At 43.0% G+C, this 11063-nt stretch overlaps 1 protein-coding gene across 1 annotated transcript in view; it reads left to right on the top strand.

Moving 5' to 3' along the window:
* The first annotated feature begins 10774 nt into the window (after positions 1 to 10774).
* Positions 10775 to 11063, top strand: part of ARID2 (AT-rich interaction domain 2) — a 170490-nt gene continuing 170201 nt past the window's right edge. The window contains exon 1 of the mRNA XM_032645432.1: positions 10775 to 11018. Within this exon, the coding sequence (XP_032501323.1) occupies positions 10927 to 11018 (92 nt within the window). The 5' untranslated portion in view covers positions 10775 to 10926. The remainder of the gene's footprint in view (positions 11019 to 11063) is intronic.

Raw genomic sequence — 11063 nt, 5'->3', positions numbered from 1 at the left:
TTAAAAATCGAATGAATGAATGAATGATTAAATACATAAATAAAATTCATCCCCCTTGCGAGCCCTCTGCAAATATTCAGGTTAATTATATATATGTGTTGTTCATAACAATGTGTTTTAGTGATTATTTCCTGTCAATAGGGAGGTCTTGCCTCTGACTTCATCTGATGGTTCTTAACTGGATTATAATTTGTCTCCTTTAAGTACAGCCCAGCTTTTGCTTTTATGCTTTGAGGTTTGGTCCTGGCCACTTCTGAACTGGGTCCAAAGACTACAAAACTTCTAAGGCAGGTTTTCTGCTCTGAAAATCTTTCTGCAAGGAACCTATTTAATCACTTTTCTTGGAAAATAAATCTTTACTTGAGACCTGTCCGTCAACACAAGAGAAACCAGGACGGCTCATTTCTCTTTCACCAAAGAAGACTGGCAAATGACCACCACTAGAATGACAGATGCATGACTGAGCAAGCATGGTGAGGGTTGCTACTTGCTACACTACCCTTCCTGAACTTTCTGGCTTGATTATTGCCTCAATTATAAATTGAGGGGCATCTATTACCAGACTAAGTGAAACTAACTTTACTAAAAACAATGCACCTGTACCTAGGTATTGCTCTTATATTCTTGGCTTTGGAAACTCAAAAAATACAATAATAATACATGCCTTAAATGCTGTTTGTTCTCAATTACCACAAAACACTAAGGGAGAAACTCCTCTGATACCAGTATCTTTTACCTGAATAATATGTGCCACGTTTGGACAACTAGAGGTAAAAACCTCCTTTAATGTTCAGAGTATAGCACTGGTTTATCACAATAAAATTTGTGGGAAAATATGCAGGTCCCTTCCTTATATTTAGCAACTGATGTCCCTTAGTTTTTGTACTATGCTGATGGGAAATGAGCTGCTTATCCTAGGCTGATAAAAAAAATGCTATCTGGCTCTCTGATTTTGTGTAAACCTCCAGCTTTCATCTGTGAGTTTAAGAAAAGGAGTATGATAACTTGCAAAGATACTGATTTCATTGTCAAGCTTACTCACACTCACGGTCAATACACATTTGCCCTGGCTTTGTATCTTCCAGTATTTCCCAGGGGAAAATAGCCACAACATCTGTGAAGCACAGTGGTTTAGAGAAATATTATTCCCAAGTGAGGTTATATATAATCTCAGAAAGATAAAAAATTATTAAAACAAGGTAACAATAAGACTACTTCTCTAACTCTGCTCACTGAGTGATGGCCATTGCACTAAGGTCATATACAATAGAATCCAATAGCTCAGATTTCACCTTAGCCAGCAAAGAAAGGATGTGTACTCTCACTGGCAAGGAACGATGCCCCTATGTTCCTGGCAATTCAAGCTATGTCAAAAAGATGCCAAGCTGCACCAGACTGAGAGCTAGGCTCTATCTACACGGTGTACATGAAAAATGTCCTGTCAGTAAACAAAGGATGTTGCAGCCATCAAGCAATTAGGCACTGCAGCCACCCCCGACTGTGCTCCTTGAAGGGACTGGAGAAAAACAGAATACTAGCCCTAGATAGTTAAGGTATATATCAAAGGAATGATTTCAGTGAGCCCAGACTCTCGCATCTTCCCATACATAGAAAAGTACTAAATTCATTAACTTGAGATGTCTGGTTTTTCTTTAATTAACAGTAATTTTTGACGTTCAGACTACCTGCTTTTTGTTGCAAAAACTCCTATATATTCTGGCTTCTCCGTTTCCTCTTTGGAACAGTCCCTCAGAAGCTGAGAGGCTGTCTCCTGGGCTTAAGTCCTCAGCAAGTCCACCAAATAAAACATAATTTTCAACTTTTATGTTGTGCGTTTGTTTTTTTTTCAGTTGACAATGGGCTGATAGCCTTTTATAGGGCATTTAGCAGTTATAAAATTGTACAAGGTATTGTAGTGAGGCTAAAAATGTTAGTGTATGTATAGCAGCAATATTTATAAATATGTTATATAAGTTGTAGCTTTTTTTTTAAGTTTTTTTTTTTTTTTTTTTTTTTTTTAAGTTGTAGCTTTAAAAGACTCATTACAAATGTTCTTACCTGGTTACTAAACAAGTAGTGTTCATTGGCAAAGAAAGTCTAAGTGATAAGGGGAGTTCCTGTAGATTCTAATTTAAGATAAAGTATTGCCTAAGAAGTCCCAGACCTTATGTTTGAGCTAACTTTTCCCAATAATTCCCTAAAGAAAGGCCTTTTAGCTTATTCTACCGTAATTCCAGTTTGATTTTGCTTATTTTCTGTCACTTTCACTGATCAATGAATTGTTTAAACTTTTATACACTACTCTTTAAATAATAAGTGATTCGGATAAATTTATGGTTTTATGCATATTTGCTTAGCAATTATGATTCTGTAAATTGGATTTTATTAGCAAGACAGAAAGGATGTTTAGTAGAAAAAGCACTGATTTGTGAGCCAGGAGACTTACTGTAAGACGTTTACCTTTTAAGAATGAGCTCAATGTATGACATAAATCAACTGCATCGGCCTAATTACTGGAGTCTGAGTAAAGCACATGTTTTCTTTCAAATATGCTCTTTCTCTCTGGTTCAGTAGGGAGTGGGCCAAAGTCTTAACGTATATGTAAAATATGGGGTGGGGCAATAACCCTTCCCCTCTCTCAAAGACAATGCATGGAATTGTGGACTTTGAATAAGTATGCATACATGATCTACATACCAAAAACAGGCAAAGAAATAATTAACATATTATAATATCCACTGAGCAATTTGGAGTATGCATAACTTAGGGCTGAAGTAGTTTAGCCTTTTTTAAAAAGGTTACACTGAACTGCAATCTGCGGTTAGTAGCCTTAAATTCCAATTAACATACATTGGGCCCTCAGACAAGCTAAAAGAACCTGCTGTGGGATAAAGTAGCCCCGATGAAAGATCTCTACAAAAGCAAGGTCTGGGCCAACTCCTAGGTTCATTCCTCAGAAACTGCAGCAAAGAGCAACACAGAAAGTAAGCACAAAGGAAAACAGGAAGATGGCAGTGTGACCTGGCTATATCATTGGGAAGATTCTGACCAATGTCACCCATGACCACTAAGCACATACTACCATGCTCACAATGGTAATAAATTCATATATGTCCACAGGTATTCTCAATTAGTGAGTTGAAGAATTATAGTAGGGGCCTATTTTGAATAAATTTAATCCCTTAACCATACATTTTCAATAGAGGACAAACTGAAAAATGATTAAAAGCATTTAAACTTTCTTTAAAAATCTACTGTAGTTCTTTAGAAATAGAGTTTTGCTTGTTTGCTGTAATTCTTACAATTTGATGAACCAAAACATTCCTTAACTAAACTTTCAAAATGCCTTTCTCTGGATGCCAACACACACAAAATAAAAACTAGCCCCTGCTGAGGTGATCCTCTAAACTTACTACCTGTCTTTAGAAAATAGAGCTTTCATTTTTTGAATATCACAGGGTCCTTTAAGATGTCCATACCCGCTGAGACCTTCTCCCTAAAAAAATGCAATAAACACATCTTGTTTCACAGGGATTGCGGACTCCTTGAACACTATCGATAGCCCACAAGTTAACTCTCTTATCTAACTGGGAATATACTATTATTTCAAGACTCTTTAGAAATTGACACTGAGAACAAAGATAGGGTAGGAAGGAGAGTTATCAGCTGTGAGCACAAACCCACCCAGGGCGGTGTATTCCTGATAGTACTACTCCTATTTTTGGTGGCCCCCTGCTTTAATGCATCAGAAAAAATAACTGAGGTAAGCAAACGACAGTGTAAAGGATGGATTTAGTTCAGTGGGAAGAGCGCAGATTCCTGCATACCCTAAAGAGGGAAGCTTCTTTTCTATTTCCAGAGGAACAGGAAGACCACCATTTAGCTGCTGATTAACCCTGAGGAAATCTGTCTTTAAATGCGGTTAAAATGAATAGATATTAGATCAGGATCTGATTTCCTATTTATTTAGACTATCAGTAATCACTAATGGCTGTTATTAACATTAGTATTGTTAATAAGAGGGAAATTTGGTTTTAAAAATGTAGCATAATACTCTTAAAATTTTCATCTTTGTTTTAAACATCTGGAAGCATTGCAGCTAACTGCAAAATATTGTCAGTTATTCTGTACCCCTGAAGAACGGTTTATAAGTATTTCTCATGTACATTAAAACACAATGATAATGAGAGTTCTTTTGAGTTCTACATACTACATATTATGTCAAAGAACCATGGCACTTTAAAAAAATTGTTGCCACTGAACTATTGGTTAGAATTTCCCTTGATGTTTAGCAATAAGCCTCAACAATTTACCCTGGCCCTGGTGGTTTTCAGTTTTGATGCTGTACATGAATAGTTTGTGATATGTTTTCAGAGAAAAACCAAAGCTAAATAAATTAAACGATTAAGTTAATACTACTCTGACTCCTATAGTTATGAAGGAAAAACTGTATATAGTTTAATGGAACCTAATTATTACATAGTTTTGCATTTCAGCTTAATTCCTATTTTATTGTTTCACCAACAAGACTGCCAACTCCTTAAGCTTTACAGCTAGTCAAGAATTAAATCTGCATTAAATACAGAATTAATGTGTTTTTGGGGTTTAATTTTTTTTAATTAATAGCAAAGTCCAATGTCAGAAGAGTCAATGTACCAAAAAATTGAAACAGAAAATCAAAACTCATTAAAACAATTCCTGTTTGCTCAGCAGTGTATTTTTTACATTCACTGAACATCCCCTCGTCTTTCCCATAATTAAATTTGACTATTGGAATCATGTTTTTTGTGGATCTGAATTTTCAAAGAATGTGATTTAAACGCTGTTAACAGTTTTACCACTTTGAGTACTACTAATCCTAACATCGATCCTAACAAATGTGATGCTGTTTTGTACACAATTATATTCAACTGTTTATATTCTAAACAGAATTTTGAACGTAATTCAGTGCTAAACATCCTGCTTAAGTATTATAAATAAAGAACTCTATGGTCTGAATATTTCAACAGAATCTTTTAAAGGTACAGTTAAGGAAAACCTACTACTGGAGGTTTCCTTGAGGGCCAAGTCAATTTCTCTTCCCTCACCTTTTGCCCAAGGTAGGCATTCAACAAATATTTACTCGATGATTTAGTAATCTGCATTGATAAAAATAAACAAATATTTCTTTGTTTTAGTATTTATGCTCTTCTAGTTTTCAGAAGTTACTAAATACCATAAACAAAGTGCTAAACTACTATAAATGGTGATGATACTATAATAAGCACAGTTAGTTTGGGGTCTACTTTTCCTTTCAGTGATCACAATAGATGAAATAAATAAGAACACACAAACGAACACCTTAACAATTTTAAAAATTCAAGATTAGATAATTGACCTAAACAACCAATAGAGACCAACTCCCTCAAAAAGCACATTTGGGACTGCCTCTCCAGAGAATATTATAATTGGCTAAAATTTAATTTTCCAGCTATTATGTCTTATTAAAAAGTCTTTTTTAGTTGAAAATTATCACTTTCGTTTTTTTAAGTAAATTGCACTGAATTTACGTACAAAGCATAACCTCTAATATATATAGAAAAGAAACAACTACAAAAAATCCGCAAGAGGGAAGAGATATGGGAACATATGTATATGTATAACTGATTCACTTTGTTATAAAGCAGAAACTAACACACCATTGTAAAGCAATTATACCCCAATAAAGATGTTAAAAAAAAAAATCCTCTAAGCACCAGATCCTACAAGGATACATCATTCAGTAACCTGTCAATAGCAGATTCATATCTACATTCAATATCTACATTACAATTACCCTAATCTGCAGCAGAATAAACTATTACCTCATCTTTTAAAAGCTTATTACCAGTACTCCTTTAGTCATTTGAAGGAAAGTCCACATCTACTATTTGGTATTGTAATCAAATGTTCAAATAAGACAAGTTAGTCCACATAAAAAAGTACAGCAGTAGACACAGCCTTAGAGCAGCAAGTGGTGAAAGCGTTCTCACATCTTACCAACAGTTCCTTTCCTAAGATCATCTTTAATGAAATATAAACTTAAGTTAAATAGGCTTCTTCAACCAATTCTTTTAAACCTGGGAGTAACCTAACATCCAAAATTAATCCAATGAATCAACATACCAATTTCTCAATTAAGTTATTTCAGCTGTTGTAATCATATCTGACATGCTTGATTTGAAATTTGGCATAGTTTTTTAAAGCTACTTAAATGAGGGAATTTTTTTTTGCTTTTTTTTTTTTTTTTTTGCTGTGCGCGGGCCTCTCACTGTTGTGGCCTCTCCTGTTGTGGAGCACAGGCTCCGGACGCACAAGCCCAGCGGCCATGGCTCACGGGCCCAGCCGCTCCGCGGCATGTGGGATCCTCCCGGACCGGGGCACGAACCTGTGTCCCCTGCATCGGCAGGCGGACTCTCAACCACTGCGCCACCAGGGAAGCCCAAATGAGGGAATTTTAAACCTCAAAATTTCTAAATAATACTAAAACTGATAATACTAAAACTGATAAGGATCACAGATTTCGTATAAAATAACAGAAACCTCTAATTATGGTGCTCAGGGTTTGCAGTTACTATTAAAAACAACTTTGCATTTTTTCACATCAAAAGGGCTTTGTCTGTCAACATTTCTCATCAGAACAGTAAACTACACTGAGTTTCGACATTTCCACTATTATCCGTAATTTTTATAGGACTATTTTCCATTAATGCTTGAAAACTATGAACTACATTTTATTTGTATCTTATCCGATTAGAGAATATCTATTGTAAAACTGCCACAGACCTCTAGCAATTTCTTTTTCAGGATCCAACCTGCTCTATGCTGCCCACTATAGGAAATGCAATACGGTACAGAGAAATGTAATACTACGCACTAGGGTTACTATTAGTGCAATCCCATTAAAAATTTTTCCTCTGGGTACTTGGGTATTAAGATAGGGTATTCTTGCAAGAGATACAGACTGAGTAGTGGTATCCAAATTTATTAAATTTAAAGAACATCAGTAGGAATAGACAGCACCAGAAACTATATCTTGGTAATGCATGCGCCAGGAGTAGCAAGCTGGTGCAGCAGGGGATGTGGCATGGAACTTACTGAGGCACAGCCTGCAGAAAGATGCGGTTCTGCACTACAGAGGGAATATGAGGGTCAAAGTCAACATAAACAAAACACCTCAAAAAAATGTCATGCAAAATACAAATGACTGCAGTAACTGGGAAAAAAAATTGGAATAAACTATTCGTGTAATGCATACTTAAGTTTCATAAAACGAATCTCTTTTCTTAAAATTTTACATTCCTCTTACAAGCAAATGCCGTTAATAGCTTACTTTGGCCTTACATTTTTCTAGCCTTGGGGAAATCGAACCATGTTGTAACCTGATAAACATCAAGTTTTATGTTTTTGTTTTCTCTGACTAGAGCATATCCAAAGTGTTCTGATTTTAAATTCTATCCATCAAATATGCTTTAGGACTCCATTTTGAAGACGACAGCTTCTCCTTTTTTCTCGGAGTCGATTGTCCCGTTACATATCACATTTTAAATGTTAATAAAAAAGGCATTAAAACGTTAGAATCACACTCCAGGTCTTTAGCCTTTTCTATCTGTACTGCAAAGCAAAACACATTATTGTATACACATGTGTGTATACACATGAACATACATTGACAGCAAACAGTCAGTGGCTCAAAAGTGGCAACCTCCCCTTGAAAAACAAAAATATAAAATGTCATCCTTCCATTCTGCCCTTCGAATGAGAAATAAGGCAACCAGGTTTGCCCACTGCAGAGCTGGATACTAGAAAAGGCATTCTAACGTTTAACCTGAGACGTGGTTAAAATATACAACTCTAGGTCCCGACTCGGACGACTTAAATTTCAGTGTACGTGCCTTCGTTCCCACTCCTGCCCCAGTAGCACCATCCAGGGCCCGGGTCCCGACGGCGACCACCCGGCGCGCCCGGGCTGCGGGCAACCGCGAGGACCGCCCGCTCCGGACAACCGGGCACCCGGCTCAGGCCGACCGCGAGGCCCCGGAGCAGGGGCGTCCGGGGCGCCCGATGCCCACGACTCAGGCGAGGGGTCCCGGCGGGGCTGTGGGCTCTGGCATTTAAAAACTACCGAAAAGTCTCGCTGCATAAGTGACGCGGCGGAAGCCACCGCCGCCGCTTCACGTCGCCCGGTCGGTCCCCTTTCCCTCGGAGCGGGCCGGGCGGCCCAGGCGACCCTCGGGGAGATCGCTGTCAGCTGCCGGGAACGTGGAAGAGCAACCAAAGCCACCAAGGCGCCGCGGCAAGTCCCCGGAGCAGTCAGCCGCAGTTTTCCCTTCTCTCCTTAGTTACAAGTCCCCCGGCAGTTTCGGGCGCATCCTTCGGGAAAATGGAAAAAGGGAAAAAGCGTGGAGGTGCTACAAATCGCTGACATTTTCCGTCGAAGGAGATCCCCTCGGCTCCATCCCTTAAGCAGGATTTCCAAACTCGGATGCATCCTCGATGGAGGCATTCCATGTTGACAGACCTCTCGCCTCCCACAAAATGGGGCGGAGGAGGTGGCCGCTGTCTCCTGTATGGGCGCCGCCATTTTGTGAGGCGGTGGCGGCGGCGGCTGCGGCGCGGAGGCAGGAGCTCGGGGTGTGTGTAATGGTTGAATAGAATGACCCCCTCTAGGGAATCCCCGGCGCTGACAGTTACGTAAGGGGCTGTGCGCAAGTGCGGCGTTTAGGGAATCCGCACAGCTCGGGCCTCGCGGCTCTGCGGCCCACATCTCCACCACCCCTAGGAGGACCGGTGGGGGAAGGGACAGATGAACTGGTCTCCCTCCTGCCCCGCCCCCCCTCGCCTCCGGCCCCGGCCTCGCTCCTCCAGTCCCCCGGCTGGGTCTCCGCCCCTCACAGGCTTCCGAGACACTTAGTGGCCCTTGGGTGTCAGGAACTTCCTAGCCACAGCCTTATTCCAACCGCATTTAAGAGACAAACTTTACTTGGGAAAGAAATCCGTTTCCTAGAGTGAGCACCGGAAGCATGCCGGACTGTATTACATAATTCTTTTCACCACCAAATAAATGGAATCACTACCTGAAATAACCCAGCCAGACCTTTACTAGCCTGTGACCTTGGGTGTTGGTGACTTTGCCCGTAGTGGCCATCGCGGAAATGGGAATAATGATACGTTTCACATCCCGCGAAGCTTAATTAACATTTGTAGCAAAGGGCTGACTGCAGCACCTCTTGTAGATGCAAACTTGTGGTAGTATTTGTTGAGATGTTGCGTCTCCCATTTAAACAGCCTTTTTTAAGCTTCAAATATATCGCATTTAAGACACTTGAGAGAAAGCAAAAACATAAGGTTTTATTCAATATTTGTTTTAAGCGCACTATCTTTAAGATACCTTAATATAAAAATATAAACGTTAATTATTATCGTCAAAGTTCAAAAGATTGCTTCCCAACCAGTTTAATTACTGTTTGCATAACTCAACATAATAATCTTGTCTGAGAAGTGAAACCAACCAAAGTCAAGATGAATTAAGAGCATGACTCTATTTCCACAGAACTAGGACAGGCAGTTCACATTGTATTTAATTTATAGTTTGCTAAAGTTAGTTCGTGGATAATTCATGGAAAATGTGCTAACCAGGCCCCCAAATACTAGCACAAGGCTCAAAAAAGCCGATTCTTTTAGACCTTAAAAGAAAAAAAAAAAAGGTGACAGATTGACTTTATTCCGATCAGTGAATGATGCGTAGCGTGAGGAGCTGCCCCTCTGGGATTCCTTTCCCTCCCGAGCGCCACACCGGTTCTGTCGGGCGGGCGGGGATTCCGAGGCGGCCCTTCCAACAGCCGGGACGGGGACGCGAACATCGCTTCCACCCCTAACCCTGGAACAACCGGTAGTGGCCGTTTCCCCGCGCCTCCCCCCTTTCCGCCGGCTTTGTGTGCGTGTGAAATGTGCGGCACATTGCAGATGAACCCTAAGCCCGGCGAGCCGAGTCTATTGTTCCCCGCGAGGAGCTGCCGGGGCGGTGTGGAGCCCGGCGCAGTGCCGCGGCCGGCCCTCGGGGGTCGCTGTGCGGCGCTGGCTGCCCGGCCGTGGCGGCGGCGCCGGAGGCGGCAGAGAGGGAGGCTGGCGGGGAGGGAAGCGGGCAGCCGGCGCGCAGCGGCTCTGCTGCCGCCGGTGCCTTCTGCCCGGGGACGCCCCGGCCGCGAGGCCGCGCGTGAATGTGTGCGAGGGCCCCGCGGAGCTGCGGCCGGAATACACGCTGTCACCCCGCTTTCCACAAACCACCACACAGACCTCCCCCTCCCCACCCCCAGCCCCGCCTGCCCCAGCCCCGCCGCCGCCGCCGCCGCCGCCGCCGCCGCCGAAACTCTCGGGCCTCCGGCCGCCCCGGCCCCTCACCGTCGGCTCGCCTTTCCCCTCGCCCGCTCGCGCGCCCCCGGCAGCAGCACCATGTTGAATCGCGTCCCCGGGCCGAGCCGCCTGGGCCGGCGGCGCTGAGAGGCGGGCGAGAGCCGGGCCGCGGGAGGGAGGGAAGGAAGGGGTGGGGGCCGCGCTCGCCCCGCGGCTTCGCGCGGATCCGGCAGTCGCCTGCCCCTCTAGTTTCGCTCCGATTTCTTTAAACTTTTTTAGAAATTCCCCTCCCTCCTTCCCTCCTCTCCCCTTGGCCTCCTGCTCCCTCCTTCCCCTCCTCCTCCTCCTCCTCCCCCTCCCTCCCCCCGCTCCCTGCGCCGCCGCCGCCGCCGCCGCCGCCGCCGCCGCCGCCGCCGCCGCCACCGCCGGCCCATGACTGAGCCCCGCCGCCGCCGGCCGAGGAATGGGCTCCGGGCTCTGGTAGGAAGCGCAGGGAGCGGGGGGCGCTTTTAAAACACCGATCTGGGTTTTTTTAAAACCTCCTTCGAAAAAATAATGGCAAACTCGACGGGGAAGGCGCCTCCGGACGAGCGGAGAAAGGGACTCGCTTTTCTGGACGAGCTGCGGCAGTTCCACCACAGCAGAGGGTGAGAGCAGAACCGGGGGGGCAGCGCCGGGGCGAGCCGGGGCGA

Source organism: Phocoena sinus, chromosome 10 (genome assembly GCF_008692025.1).
Source record: "Phocoena sinus isolate mPhoSin1 chromosome 10, mPhoSin1.pri, whole genome shotgun sequence".
NCBI classification, from domain to species: Eukaryota; Metazoa; Chordata; class Mammalia; order Artiodactyla; family Phocoenidae; genus Phocoena; species Phocoena sinus.
This window is presented reverse-complemented; position numbering and strand designations above follow the sequence as displayed.